The sequence below is a fragment of the Conger conger genome, chromosome 9, assembly GCF_963514075.1.
Source record: "Conger conger chromosome 9, fConCon1.1, whole genome shotgun sequence".
NCBI classification, from domain to species: Eukaryota; Metazoa; Chordata; class Actinopteri; order Anguilliformes; family Congridae; genus Conger; species Conger conger.
Window position 1 is genome coordinate 45562151 of NC_083768.1, and position 16193 is coordinate 45578343.

The 16193-nt window shown below is 41.3% G+C and overlaps 1 protein-coding gene across 1 annotated transcript; it reads left to right on the forward strand.

The window, feature by feature from the left end:
- Positions 1-4160: 4160 nt before the first annotated feature.
- Positions 4161-15758, forward strand: LOC133137772 (serine incorporator 2-like). The gene is made up of 10 exons (XM_061256108.1): positions 4161-4319; positions 6157-6318; positions 7035-7222; positions 8163-8242; positions 9386-9523; positions 9769-9938; positions 10919-11009; positions 11170-11314; positions 13075-13287; positions 13999-15758. Exons 1-10 carry the CDS (start codon positions 4281-4283, stop codon positions 14135-14137), a joined length of 1365 nt encoding a protein of 454 aa, XP_061112092.1. The 5' UTR covers positions 4161-4280; the 3' UTR covers positions 14138-15758.
- Positions 15759-16193: the final 435 nt, after the last annotated feature.

A 16193-nucleotide genomic window follows, 5' to 3' on the forward strand; every position in this document is an offset into this window, starting at 1 on the left:
GTAGGGGTCGAATGCAAGCAAACAGGTGCAGCAGACATAATCAAGTTCATACTCAAAATAAGAAGCAAAAGTCCAAACACGGGAAGGCAGTCCAAACAGGCAATGGTACATGGTACAATGGTCCAATAATCAAAATCCAAAAGGCCAAGCAAAGTTTGGTAACACAGATCAGAAGAAAATCCAAAAACCAGAAGTTGGGGTACACAAAGTGAGTTGGAACACAGAGCAGAAAAATGCTTGAAAGCACGGTCAAGACACATAACAATCTGGCAAAGAAACTAGGCAAACAGATAAATAGAGACAAATTAACTGAAATGACTAACAGGTGCGGTGCAGGGAAACAGGTAATCATACAATGGTGGAGTAATGACTATGGGAAGTGAACTAGGACAAGAGACACGAAAAACCAGGCAGGAAACAGAAAATGCTATGACATGGGAGGGTGACAACTGTAGCATTTTCAATATGACTGTTACGCTTCGGCAAAAACAGTTATTGAGATTTTATGGACAAAAAGGTTGACGTTGTACAACAAAACATATATTTTGCGATGCCTACGTCTAAATAGAGGATTTCCAAGGAATCTTCCCGAGCGAATATTCTGAGGAAGACAGGTAAAAACACATTTGGTTGCAATATCGAGGGCATTTTAATTTTATATCAGTGATACATACATTCTCAAAATATTTAATTATTTTTCAGTATGCTTATAAATAAGGAGAAATTGTGGAATGCGTTTGACTTGTTGATAGGGGTTGGGTATTTCACAAAAACTTCAATCAATCGACCTCAATCAAAATAATAGTATAAAAGATGTTATTATTGTGATTATTGTACTTATTTTTTTACAACCTTCTCAACATGTTGCTAGCACAAGATGAGGGAGAGGTAGGGGGAGGGTGACAGGTTTTTCAGGATAAAAAGTGTTGTATACTTTAGTAAGCAAAATACTGTATTTTAAGTGTCATAAAACCATAATATAATTTAGTTTCCATGTCTCCAAATGTCCTTTTTGGAAAACTGCCTAGACATAATCTGTATCCACTCAAAAAAATCTGTTCCACTTCCTCTGTGTTTGAGCTTCTGTAACTTTGTTTTAATAATAAATAGAGTAATTATCTTGGAAAACAAACCCCAAAGGGTTACCCTTCAGAACACACCAGGATTATGCCTGTATTCCTGAAAAGGGTTCAAGAATAGTAACCATTTTATTTTGGCTATGTCATTTTCAAGCTTGTGTTAAGAAACGGGGTGTTTAAAAGGGGCTAAACAAAGAAATCTATAACGAGTTACAATAATTTGGAGGGCACAAATCACAATCGCGCCACTGGGACTGTGATATCTGAGCGTTTTATATCTGGCGGTCTCGAGCTTCAACCCTGGAATTGTGAACAAACTGCTTGATAATGCATTGCCAGTCCATGTTCTGATGACAGCAGGACACGCGATAGTAGGCCTACAACCTGTTTTCCGTTAGGCTGTCTGAATGACCGACATATTCGCTTTTTGCCTCCATGTTTACAGGAAAACGTCCATGATACGGACTTTGCGCTCCACTGCTCTGAACTACGGAAAAGTTAAACGGTTACAAATACAGTCACATTTCAGTCTCTATTGGTTTAATCATTTCACTGCTCCACAAAGCTGTTTGCAAACCATTAAAATCGACCTTGTCGGAGCAGATTATTGGATATGTGTGTTACTGTGCGTCTCATATACTTGGCAATTTGGAACAAGAGCCTAGTTTTTAGACCAGTAACCACAGTAACCACAGTTCGTTGTTCAGATAGAGGACAAAGCTATAATCAATATGAAAGCCGTGTCCCGTTCATGCACCTGTGTCAAATCTATACATTTTTAATAATTATTTTAACATTGTTATTATAATGAAACATAATCTAATTCCTTTACTGTCGTGTTTAATAAAGTCATATTCAATTATTACAGATTATTAGAGACCCTTTAAACTGAAAAATTAAAGCACAGATCATCATTTAACCTAAACCACATGTCTCAAGCCTGTCTTAAAAATAACGTTGTTTTATGGATTACTCGTACAGCACGACTTTACTGTAGATTTTTTTATTTGTAAACACAGGGCAAGACATTCCCATTGATGTTCCACATAGCGATTAACAAACAAGGAGTAAACACTTACCAGTAGGAAATGAAGCGAAATAAAGAGGCAGAGAATCCGGTGTGGTTTTATTTTAAGCTGTTGACATTTCTTTTTTTCTTTTAGCCAACAGGCGCACAATATCCATAAACAGTCCACGGCATCTTCGTCCTAGATATCTGCGCGTATTTGTAGTTGTACAGCGTACGAAAAGGGTACCAGAGAGGGGACGGTACCAAAGTCAGATCAAGGAGGGGAGTACAACAGCCCAACCATGCTTTTTTATTTAAATAGAAATTTGGAAGACGAGACGACAACAATTACCACATGCATCAAAACATTTACAAGCACAAGACTTTTTCATCAGTTAAATAAATTAGTAAACCCCTGTATTTTATCCCGCTTGCCCTTGAGAGAATGCTAACATCCTGAATGTAAACATAGCTTCAGTTTTTTCAACAAAGGTTAGGGAAGCAAAGTGAACGCTATGCTACTGATGACTATCAACAGGTTTTCAAAGCGAATAGCGACGCATACATGCAATGCGTACTGGACGATGTATGCGATTCTTTTCATATTTCCTCATTGGTCAAGATCATTGCACGGATGGCAGAAAACATTATTTATCTCCATGTCATTCTTTTGAAAATGCATATCATTGCTTCATGGTATCCCAAGTAATTCGCCTGTTCATTGAATTAAATTAAACTATGAATTTATTTTCTGCAGCGCGGAATCGGATAATGTCCATGACTCACGCTGCATAAATATGTATTGCGTTTGTGCAGATTTTCACAATTTGCAGCAATTTATCAGCAAGTGATCTTGAAAATGCTTAATTAGCTGCTTGCCAGAGAAGGTCAAAATAGCACATTTTGGATTTTGATGGTTGTTTATAAAAACCCAGCATCAGAATGTATTGGTCCCGTTTTACTGTTTTTTGTTTTCCCTTTGCTTTGTAGTCAGATTAAACGATTCAAAGATTATCCATGATATAATTTATCAGGAATCAGGTCAAACAACATTAAAATATAATGCAATGTAATTTTGTTCACGTGATGTCTGAACATGTAGTGTCCTGTTTGTTTAGGCTTATGAGCTGGCCTTTTGTATAATTGATATAGGTCTATATTATAAGTCTATTTTATAATTAAACTATCATAATTTCATAGTTTATGTAATAATATGTTATTTTCCTGAAGCTTTTATCCAAAGCAACTTACAGTTGATTGGACTAAACAGGGCACAATCCCCCTGGAGAAATGCAGGGTTAAGGCCCTTGCTCAAGGGCCCAGCAGCTGTGCAGATAGTGTCGTGGCTAATTCAGGGCTTGAACCACCAATCTTCTGGGTCCCAGTCATGTACCTTAGTCACTAGGCTACAGGCTGCCATATCCTTGTTCATTTTTGTGCTCAGATTTGATGAGCACTACTACATAAAGGGGGCGACATGTCTCAGGCAGTCGGAGGGTTGCCGGTTCGATCCCCCGCCCGGGCTGTGTCGAGGTGTCCTTGAGCAAGACACCTAACCCTGCATAGCAGCCAATCGCCGTCAGTGTGTCAGTGTGTCAGTGTGTGTATGAATGGGTGAATGGAGAAGCATCAATTGTACAGCGCTTTGGATAAAGGCGCTATATAAATACCTGCCATTTACCATTTAATATGTTTTAATTCCTCTGATTTAATTGTTTCAGTTCTTTCCGCACTTAACTGAATAAGAGTAGTAGTCTATGTGTTTTTTTATCACTGACTGACCCATTGACATCTCTCACTCCAATGGGCTACTCATTACTGGTCAGTTTGATTTTAATATTGATTAAAATTATTGACACGAGGTCTTGCTCTTCCTGCTTATACTTGCCTTATTTTAAAATAAGCTACAACCCCAATCTCTATGCGGTCTGCTCTGATCGATCAAGCCGTTGAAATGCGTGTATAAAACAGGTTTGGTTTCCAAGACAGCAAGCGACTCCGCAAGTTTTGGCGCAGATATTGCACGGAGTCGCTTGCTGTCTGGGTTGAATTCTGCCGGGCTTTCGTGGGATATTTGTGGAATCCTCTGGAGAGGTGTGGTCACAGCACACGGAAGAAATAAACTGTTTCCGTGTTTACGGAATTTTCTTTCCAGCAAATTTTCTTCTGAAAGTTACTTTTAAAACAAGAATATGGGTGCGTGTATGGCGTTGTGTTCGCTGGCCAGCTGTGTGAGTACAGGCTAATATCCTAACTATAAGCGTCTTAAAGATTAGGCTACATTACTTTTGGTAACGTCAGTGGCAAAATATCGTACCAACATATCCGCATAGCAACAAAGATTAGTTACTGCACTTGTGAAATTTACTATTATATGTAGGCTACACAGAAATAAGTCCCTGAAGTCGACAAAATGTGCACTTTTGTTAAACGTGTTTCCATTGTAGCCTATACAAACAAACAAACGCAGATACAAACAATCGCTGAAGTCGACATGTATAGCCTATGGTTGGCTGGCTTTGATATTATTTTCAAACTGCGACCAAAAAGTCCTTTGCCACTTAATTTCCAATAAGGCCTTTTAAAGAAAAAAATGATGTCAAGAATGTTTTCTGGGCTTAAACATGAATTGTGTTTCGGGGAATCAGGTATTTGTCTGGCGGACAGAAGTGTATTAAGGTAGCTAACGTTACTACTAGCAATTGAGGTGGTCCTACGCGATTCCGATCACTCTTCTCGGAAAATTCGATCTGGTTATACGGTGCCTGACTGTGGGTCGATTTCTAAAATCTTGAAATTGTATGACCCTTTTTCCTAAACTTAAGCTTCACAACTACCATATATTGTAATTAAAACATTACATGAAAAGTACTTAATGCATAGTATCACAGGCCGCGTTTATTCACCAAGATAAAAGTATATAGGCTATTGGGTAAAGTAAGCTGATTACATCAAAGATTTTCTGTCATACTTTGTAAAGTACTCACCATTCCAGTTATTAACCAGTTACGCAACTTCCTGCTTTGTTGCACTGTCACGTTTACTGTGTAAAACTCAAGCGAGGGTTCTACGTTATTGTCTCATCTTTCTGTACCCTATGCCTGTTCTACGAGATCGTATTAATCGTTAGTGCTGCATTAATATACTCTTTAAAATAGCTAATTGCAACAAAGAATGTTCATAACCCTCCCCCAAAGCCCACAGATGAACAATAGCCTACAAAGCAACATGTGGTCTACAGTCAGGTGATTATACGGAGTACCTGTATTACACGTCACCTTAGTGACTATTAATGATTAGTTTTAACAAATGATGAATCTGTTTTTCTAAGCAGTGCTACTGCCATTTATGTACAGTAATTTACTGTGAAATATTGCGTGGCGCGATATCTACAAAAACAACCTTTTTTGTTTCAGAACAGTATTTTCAGGAGGGGACACTTTATTCTGTGGTCATGTTAATAGATACAAGATCATTGCATGCTACAGTTGTGAGCAGTCCAGATGGTGAGGAAGCAGCAGCTAGCAGAAGCTTGGTGTATTATGCCTGTTGGATTGAACCTCACAATGTGGCCTGAGCTTCAGTCAGATGCTTGACCGTCCTGAACCCTCCCGCTGTTCAATTTGGATCTGATCCAAGTGGGACACCCATCGGTCTATAGGTTTATGTTCTGCCAGGCCCTGTGCCAGTTTCACATTTTATTAAAATATTTATTTGTTGTTGTTCACTCGAAGCGAAAGACAATAGCCGTAGTGGACACAGTGCACAGATATCTTTGTGTGCTGGGCAGTACACCCATTGCTCTTCACCCCTCCTTCCAGGACTCATTGAATAAGTGTCCTAATTTCCGCCTCTATCTCCCTCTCCTCGCCACTGTTGCTTTTTCTTTTTTTACCCCTGTTTTCTTTTATCCTTCTTCCCTATGTCCTACATCCTCTCACTTCTGTTTATTTAAGTCTACCTGTTGCACTACTGTATCTCCCCCTCTCTTTCTGCTATTCTCACTTTCTTTGCATCTCTCCCTATTTTACTCTCTCTTTCTCTCGCATACTGTCTCATTCACCACAGGCCTCATGTCTGTGTGGCTCCGCCCCCTGCCTCCTGTCTGGCTGCTGTCCATCCACCAACAACTCCACGGTGACGCGGTTGGTGTACTCCTTCTTCTTGCTCCTGGGCACCATGGTGTCCATCATAATGATCCTGCCTGGTATGGAGATGCAGCTGAATAAGGTAACAACTGTGCAGCCGGCCCCCTGGGAGCTGAGAGCTGCCCCCACCGCCTCCCCTCCCCCGTGCCGTTTCACATACTGCTGTTTCACACACTGCACTCTTCATACATTAAAGGTCCCATATTGTGCCAATGCATAAAAATAAATAAATAAATAAAAATTGAACTTACGATGACTATTGGTTTTTGGTTAGAACAGCTCTTCGTGCATATTATGCTATTCATGGATTAGGACCAGGCTGTTTTAGTGACTGTGTATTTAAGGCTCATCGATATCAGTGAACCTCTGTGCGCTTTGATTTGTTCTGGCTACAAGGTGGGCCGTGCTGAAGCAAACAAGCATATCGTTGTGATGTCATAACTTCACGGAACTCCAAACGGCTCGTTTACATGTACATATTCTTCATAGAAATTGTGTGGATTTATTTGGAGACTGCATTTTCATACTTTCACAGTGTTTTTATAACACCTTCAACTCCTTTATAATCCACATAGCAAGGGAAATTTTCCACAATATTGGACCTTTCATTTTACTGTCTCTCATAAAGCATTTTGCAAAGCTGCCACAGAACCAACACAAGCATATCCAGTTCATTAGCACATAAGTTATTTTTGTGCTACCGACTGCGAGTACAGTTTTGTGAAAACAGCTCACGAATAATGTGTGAATATCATCTTAATGCAGTCCTTGATACCCCGTGTCTTGTGTGTGCACCAGATACCGGGTTTTTGCAAGGACGGCACCTCCCTAATTATCGTAGGGAACAAGGTAAACTGTGACATCATCGTGGGCTACAAGTCTGTGTACCGCATGTGCTTTGCTATGGCCTGTTTCTTCTTCCTGTTCTGCCTCATCATGGTCCGGGTACGAAGCAGCAAGGATCCCCGTGCCCGCATTCAGAACGGGTAAGTTCCACCGTTACCCCCCTTCCCACCAACAAGCGTCTCTGGTATTTCTGAATCCCTCTGTCACTCGGTGTTGCTCAGAAATACGCATGTGTCCGATTGAACTTTCCCAAGCTGTATAGCTAGAATTGCTGAAGATATTTCATTACGTTATTGGCATTTGGCAGACGCTCTTATCCAGAGCGACGTACATGTGATTAGACTAAGCAGGAGACAATCCTCCCCTGGAGCAATGCAGGGTTAAGGGCCTTGCTCAAGGGCCCAACGGCTGTGCGGATCTTATTGTGGCTACACCAGGATTAGAACCAGGCCGCCCTGTACGTAGTGGTTAACCCTCTACATACCGGGCGTCTGTTGTATGCTGCTTACTCCTAGGTGTACAGTATCCATAATCTGTCTCTCATTATACAAGGTTACGTTATACCAAACAGCTGAATGAAAATGGCATATGCAATAGTCTTAGCCCCTTGTGAAAATAAATAAGAATGACTTTCGACATGCCAGACTCATACTTCCTGTAAGTTATTTCTACCCAGCCCAGTTCAGAATCCAAAGGCTGCCTCACTGTCACTGACCAATCAGCGGACATATCCATAAAAATATAGTGTGAGCTACAAGATTCTGGAGTGGAAGCAGTGTTGCCTAGCAGCCAGACCTGGGTCAAATTAGTCTTGGATTCAAATACCTTTGTACGCTGTTCTGAGCTTGTCTGGTGCATTGGCACCTACCTTCAATCGAGATCAATAAAGCACGGAAAAGTATTTGAATCCAAACCAATTACATATTTGACCCAGGTCTGCTAGCAGCAGCCATTGTAATCAAACTGTCACATACGATGAACTTGGGCAACACCTTACCTAGGGAATGGAAGGTGTGTGCCTTGTTCTTCTGTCAGTGTCTTTGTGTCCTGTTATGTCATCCACATTGTTCTGCTCCTCAGGTTCTGGTTCTTCAAGTTTATGATCCTTGTGGGAATCACTGTAGGTGCCTTCTTCATTCCCGATGGGACCTTTAACACCGGTAATACTCAGAACCTCAAAACACATCATCCAGTGATGTACACAGTCCCCTGCTGAACATTTAACCCCCCCCCCCCCCCCCCCCCCAAGGTGTATGGTTATATAGCAGGTACTGAGTGCATACATGTAACTCAGTGCTTTTCAAGAGCTAAGTTAATTAAAATTATAAGTTTGATGCTTCAAAATATTCAAATGCATACTTCGTAAGTAATAATAGATTAAATAAACTGATGAAATAGGAAGGTGTTGAGTATGGTGTAGTTCTCTGTGATTATCACATCTGATGTGTGAGTGATGCCCTAACCAGTAGACAAAGCACACTCACAGTGAATGTGCCTGTAGGAACATCAGAATGTGAGATAACTACTGCAATATGATACAATATGCTCTAAACCGCTGCTATAATTACGCTGTTTTTTAATTATTTTTACATATAAATGTAAAATAATTTTTTCTAACCCATTTTAAGCTGCATAGATATTGCCTGAATGTCAGCTAACAGTGCAGTTGTGCTTTTTTTGGTTAAACAGCAGACCTTCAGAAAGAGAAAAATTGCATTTTAATCTAGAAAGTGATAGGAAAGGGTGAACTGCTCATAGTATCTAAATTATATATCAGATAGACTCAGCTTTGGCTACCTCTGCAGGAAGGTGCAAATCCTCTGCTCTCATCCAATTACAGAGCCAACCGTCTCTGACATCACCAGTTGCTAAGCCTCTCACCCTCCCAGCTCCAAACATACATGTCTTTAAATTGAGAAAATTCCAATATAATTACAACACAGACGGAATCCTTCTTGGCTTCATAATCAGGTCCATGATGGAAGTTATATCCCATACAAGGCCCCTCTACAAGCCTATTGGAAGACGGAAAATGTTGTTGGAGGAACTGCTTTTACATTACGTTAATGGCATTTGGCAGATGCTCTTATCCGACGTACAGTTGATTAGACAACCCTGCATTCCACCAGGAGAGGATTAAGTGCCTTGCTCAAGGGCCCAACGGCTCTGCGGATCTTATTGTGGTTACACCGGGGATCGAAGCACCGACCTTGCATGTCCCAGTCATGTACCTTAACCACTACGCTATGGACCGCCCTAGCTGCTATGCCCTGAGTGCATTCCCTTTGTTCTCTTTTCCTTAGTGTGGTTCTACTTTGGTATGGTGGGCTCCTTCATCTTCATCCTCATCCAGCTCATCCTCCTTGTTGACTTTGCTCATACCTGGAACGAGACCTGGGTAGGAAAAGCCGAGGAGGGCAACACGAAGTGCTGGTTTGCAGGTATGTGATTGGTCGTGAACCAGTCGCATAATGATGCCACACGTGGGCTGGTTGTACTGTGTGTGGTCCAAACGCTATACATATTGGCTAACACTTATGTAGTGCTTATGAAGGAGCTATAGCGCTCTTATGTAGGCCCCTTCAAATTAAGTGTTACCAAATATCGTGCATGCTGGATTGCAGGCTCACTGGTTCCGTTTGAGATTTTGAAATAAACACTCTCACTTCCCCTTCCTCTGTCACAGGTCTGCTCTTCTTTACTATCCTATTCTATTCCCTGGCATTCGCTGCGGTGGTGCTGTTTTACCTGTTTTACATTCAACCTGACGACTGCGCTGAGCACAAGGTCTTCATCAGCCTGAACCTCATTTTCTGCATCATCGTATCCATCGTCTCCATCCTGCCCAAAGTGCAGGTATGCAGATTTACTCCCCTCCTCATCCGTGACATTACATTGCCGTTATTTAGCTGGGGCTCACAGTTGATTAGATTAAGTAGAGTACAGCCCCCCACCCCACCCCAGAGCAATGTGGGGTTAAGGGCCTTGCTCAAGAGCTGCGTGGATCTTACGTTATCATGTACCTTAGTCACTAGGCTAACCCGACTCCTGTCCCAACTATCCCCCTCTCATTCGCTCTCCAATCATGTTTAAATTAGGTGGGACACGTCAGACATGGTGTGAGAGATTATTTCTTGCATCGTGGGGCGTATTGAATCATAACTCAAATATTTTCCTTCTGATAGTGTTACTATATTAAACAGGATTCCAACACATCCGGGAAAATTTTGGATTTTTTTTTTCATTCATAGAAATGTCATGGAAAATAATATCTTGATAAACAAATAGTCGTTCCAGAAACTATTTTTAGCATCCTGTTCAAAGCTTACAAGGTAAAAGGGTAAAGCCTGCAATCAGAAATTGGGGAGTAGAGAGCCAAATCAAGGAAAAAAAAAATAGTATTTGTCCCAAACATTACGGAGCCTCTGTATATTTATGTTCCCTTGGCTTCAGAAAAATCTCAGTAAGCTAATGGTATTTTTTTCTGTGTATAATGACTGGAAAGGGCCATAGAGACCTACTTCCAAAAAAAGTGCATAAAAAATAAAATAAAAGTCTGTCTTAGCGAGTGTTAGTGTCATAATGAGACTTAAAATTGAGTAGAAAATATTAGCTAGTTTTAAGGTACTGTTTGCTTGCCAAGTCACATTTTCTTACCCCATTGGCAATAGTTAACACTATCTCGCCTCATTGGCAGTAGTCTTGTCTTATTTAGCAAAAGTGTAAAATAAATAATATTTAAAATGTAAATATAAGCCTAAAATAAATATAAATTGACTTATTTTTTAGTTCTTTCAGTCTGTATGCTAACAGTAGGCTAACTTCCTGTGTTACAGGAAGCTCAGCCACAGTCTGGCTTGCTGCAGTCATCCCTCATTACTCTGTACACCATGTATGTCACATGGTCTGCCATGGCCAACAACCCTAGTAAGTACCACGTACCTTTGGCATCTTTACACCTGGTTCCATATAAATACAATGAAGCGCTAATTTGTGGCTGGAATTATGGCATGGGTTCCTCTACCGTACACATAGTCACCTTCCATTAAGCGATTCCTGGTTCCTAACCTCTCCTCCGCCCCCCCAGACCGGAAGTGCAACCCCAGCCTGCTAGGCCTAGTGTCTGCGAGCACCGACCCAGCACCTACCCTCGCCCCCGGACAGGTTCAGTGGTGGGACGCACAAGGCATCGTGGGATTGGTCATCTTCCTTTTCTGCACACTCTATGCCAGGTAACACCCACCAAGAGGTCCTCTTCGCAGTGGGCCGTTATGAAACCAACCAGGCTTCATTGGGATCAGTACCGTGGATGTCTAATTCGGGGTACAGCCAGTGTGAAGCTCTCAGAGCTCAGTCATGGTCATCTCGTGAGTCATTGTCAGGTCTCCGTCGTCTGTGCATCTGTCTCCAATTGGTCAGCTTTGCAGTGACAGATGTTGTTTAAGAACTGAAATGGGCAATAATTTGGAATGACTAGTCCATAGAGCTTTGTGTCCATGTTTTTCAGGGCTGAATGGTTTATGTTTGAGTGACAACGTTATGCAGATTTGTAGGGAAGTTGGTCTTGTAACCTGAAGGCTGTGGGCTTAATTTGGAGCACTGATGTTAGGTCACTTAATCTGAACTGCTTCCTAAGATTCATGGAAGCTCACTGTTTCCAGATCTGACAGACTGATCAATAATGTGACCACAAGCTAAGTCAGACCCTGACTTTTATTCAATACATTTCCTGTATAGTGCTTTTTACAGAGAACTGTCACAAAGATGCAGAATAAGAAATAAGAAAGCATAAGAAAATTTGGGCAGGAGGAGCAAGTAGGAAAGTAAGCCTGGTGTAATGAGGCATCCGAAGTACAGAAACTAATCAAATGGGTCGAACGGGTTATAGTCTGAAGTATTAAATTAGCTGGTAAGTAGGAAGTCCAAATCAAGAGAATTCAGGGGGGAAGGTGATGCAACTGAGGCTCCAAGATGCGTCAATGCGAGTCGTGACGTTGGAATTATATGGTTCTGTGTAATGCAGATAATCATAATTTTCTGCATTCTGAGTGGTTTTCAGATATTTCAATTTTTTCATAGTTTTAAACTGTATTTTTATGTAAAATATTAAACATATATTTTGTGCCATATAAACAATATATTTATGACAAACACATTTTTGACAAACATGTCAGTTTGAACCTTATAATTCTAAGGAGAAGTCGAGAACTACTGGGTTGTTGGTTTTTGATTTCACCTTAAAGCCCAGTCTACATAAAACAGCCGACTTGAGACAAGATGAGGCAGAATGGTTTTAGAATGTTTTTTTAAGAAAGTCTTGGTGTGTACTGTCCAGTTTTAGAACGTCTGTTCTCCTCGGCATGCGATTCTGAAACTGACCATGTCAAGTTGACTGTTGAAGACTGGTTTTAGAACATAGGGCGATGTAATAGATATCATCTTAACCAATCAGGAAGCACTTCACTAGAAGAACAGTAGTGCTGCAACAGCATCAGTGTCGGACATTATTTACAAAGCTTAGATTTTTTTTTTAGCTGATGTTATGTTGCTAAAAAAAAAAACATGGTACCATACAGTAAATATGGACAATACAATGTTAATGTTAGCTTGCTAAACAAAATACACATATAAAGGTCACAAGACGAAACATAAACAGTCAAGCACACAGAGTCGTTGTTATGGAAACATTTGTTTATTTGTTTACTGGTGTAGACTGCCTAGTTTTTACTGGGACATTCTGAGCTTTCTCCCGTCTCGCCTGGTCTCGTCTGAAGTCGGCTGTTTGATGCCTTTAAATCAGCACCCTGTTGATGTAACCATGCGAGTTAACTGTGTAATCAGCTGTTCTCATTGACTAAGTGCAGAGTAACAACGACAACCAGCAGATCCTGTAGCTCTCCAGGGTTGGAGACGGCTGTTCTAATCTCTCAAAGTGCTCGAGCCACCGGAGGGAAAGGGCCCGAGCGATAACTTAATCCTGTCCACTCCCCAGCATCCGCTCCTCCAACAACGCCCAGGTGAACAAGCTGATGCAGACCGAGGAGTCTCAGGGCCTGACGGCTGTGGAGGCGGGGCCCTCAGAGGACGGGGTGAGGCGGGCCATGGACAACGAGGAGGACGGAGTCACCTACAGCTACTCCTTCTTCCACTTCTGCCTCCTGCTGGCCTCGCTCTACATCATGATGACCCTCACTAACTGGTACCTGTGAGTATCCACCCGACTCTCCCTCGGTCTGTCCCTCTCCCAGCAACTTGTGGGGCTTGTGTGCAGCGTAAGTGAGCGAGCGAGCATGCTCTTTTTGTGTGTGTGTGTGTGGAGAGGAATAAGAAGAAGTGTGATGAGGCGCATCCTTCCAATCCATGTAGTCCCCCAGGAGAAGGCTTTCATCTGATCGGCAACTGTCTTGCCTATGTCCGGTCTTCCAGTTAGTATTCGTGTGTGTGTCTGTGTCCATGCGTGCCTGTGTCAATTGGAGAGTGAGGAATGCATATCTGTGTTTGTGCATCAGTGCTGGTCAGTGAGCTGAAAACTCATCATTATCCTCAAACTGTTTTCATTGTTTCCTCGATTAACAAGCACAGCGACAATCGCGCTAATTAGTAGGCAAGTAACGCGCAGGTTCTTCACATCGTGTTAGGGGTTTCCCTGCTGGTATGCCTGTCTGCATGTGTGTGTGAGAGAGACTGTAAGATGCACAAAGTGAGAGGCAGTAAATAACCATAGTATTCAGAATTTTTTTAATGTTCCATATTAAACCGACTTACTTCCCAAATATTGACTTATAAGCAATGGAAGTGATCACTTTTAATATCTTTGAGTGCTGTTTTGGGGGTGTGTTCAAGGTGTAAAGTTGAAAGGGACTTTAAATCCCTGGAGAGGGATTGTGGGATGTTGAGGTGATCTGCTCCCCCACAGACCGGACACAGAGTACGACGCGATGAAGAGCACCATGCCGGCAGTGTGGGTGAAGATCTCCTCCAGCTGGCTGGGCCTGGTTCTGTATCTCTGGACCCTGGTGGCTCCGCTCATCCTGAGAAACAGAGACTTCAACTGAGCGGCACCGAGTGGGCCGCAAGTTTGTGTGCACATTTGTCTGTGAGTGTGCATGTATATGAGTGTGTGCGTGAGCATGAGTGTGTGACTGGGCACATTTATGTGTGCGTGTGTGAATGTGAGTGTGCATACGCGTGTGTGTGTGCGTGCATGCATGTGTATGTGTGTGCACGTTATTGCATGAGTGTGTGTGTGAGCTTGAGAGTGTGTGCGTGAGCTCATTTATGTGTGCATGTGAATGTACGTGCATGCATGTGTGCATGTGTGTGTGTGTGTGTGCGTGTTAGTGTATGAGTGTGTGCGTGAGCATGAATGGGTGTGTGTGAGCTCATTTATGTGTGTGCATGTGAGTGTACGTGCATGCTTGTGTGTGCGCATTTATGTGTGCACGTGTGTGTGCTTGCATGTTCTGTAGTTTCTGCTTGTCTTGAATCTGGTGGGTGGTGATTGACAGCACCTTCTTATTCTGTCAGTTGGAAGGATATGGAAGAAACCTTGACTTGACGCCATGTTTTTGTCTATGGGGGGAAAATGTTAGTGTTTCTGTTTTACTCTTAATGATTTTCCTTTTTTATACAACACTGAAGTCTTAATATGACATTTTAGTAATTTAGCGAGAGAAACTTGTGTACTTACATATAAGGCCTTTTATTCACCATTTGGCTTCAATTTTATTATTTACCTTTTGGTACACATTATCCATTAGTTTTACTTTAATATGCCATTAATCACATTTTATAATCATTTGAACAGTGATTGTATACTAAATTGGTGTCTAAATGCTGACTGTAGACCAGAGAATCCTAAGGGTTTATTTTATTTTCAGTGCTAGAAGTCATGATCCTGTATCCATACATGATCCTTTATCTGTACACTATGACCTCGGTCTCTTAACTGTCATTTTCAATTTTAAGACACTAATGGGGAAAATGTGTCGTTTTTAGTTGGTTTTGGGGTTTTTTCTCCCATGAAAATAAGATTTTAAATTAAGGTAGGCACTAAGCTGAACTGCTTTATTTATCCCCATGTCCATGTCTCATATTCGAGTTAGCAGTGAAATTTATATACAGTATAATGACAATGTTCTGTTCTGTTTCCATCAGCCATAAAGTGTCACCTAGCAATAGGACTTCATGAATAAATTGAATCAAATTAATTTCTAAGCCAGCAAGGAACAGATTAGAGGGTTTTAGGTCATGTTTGAAGTTATATTTAAATACCTGATTGGTACCTTGCATGGCAGCCTATTGTTGGAGTGTGTGTGTGTGTGTGTGTGTGTGTGTGTGTGTGTGTGTGTTTGTGAGTGAAAGAGGTATCAATTGTAAAGCGCTTTGGATAAATACACTATGCAGTCCATTTACCATTTAAAATCATTATGTTAGCAATGCCATGGGGACCATTATTGAACTTGCATTTTAGTATTTAGTTAAACAAGGTATAGATGTGTGTACAGTATATTAGTGCATTTCTGTATTTAGCACACTAAAAGGAAAAATCATTTGGTTTGTTGATTATGGGCTGTATTTTTTAAATATGTACTTTTGTATTTCCTTTGGTTTCAGAATTCTGAATTTTTCCTGCTCTTTATCTTTGATTTCAGTCAATAAATCATATTCTTTGTATGTCTGATGCTTTTTTGGGGCTCAATTTATGAGTAGTCTTGAGGGTGATCAGTGGTGACCCTGTACTGGTGAACATGTTCCTGTGTAAATGTAGTCAGTTGTGATAACAAAATGTAGCCAAGTGATTCTAATGTGGGTCCACATACATGTGGTGAATGTAGTTGTGAGATTAAGTGAGATTTTATCCTTCCATTTTTTGTTTTTCAGACCAAATGTCAGAATGGGGAAGAAATGTGAACCAAGTGACTTTGGCCGTGGAACAATTGTTGGTACCAGACATGGTGGTTTGAGTATCTCAGAAACTGCTGGTGATTTTCATGCACAACAGTCTCTAGAATTTTCAGAGAATGGTGCGAAAAACAAAAAACATTCAGTGAGCAGCAGCTCTGCGAGCAGAAACGCTTTGTTAATCAGAGGGGTCGGAGGGCCAGACTG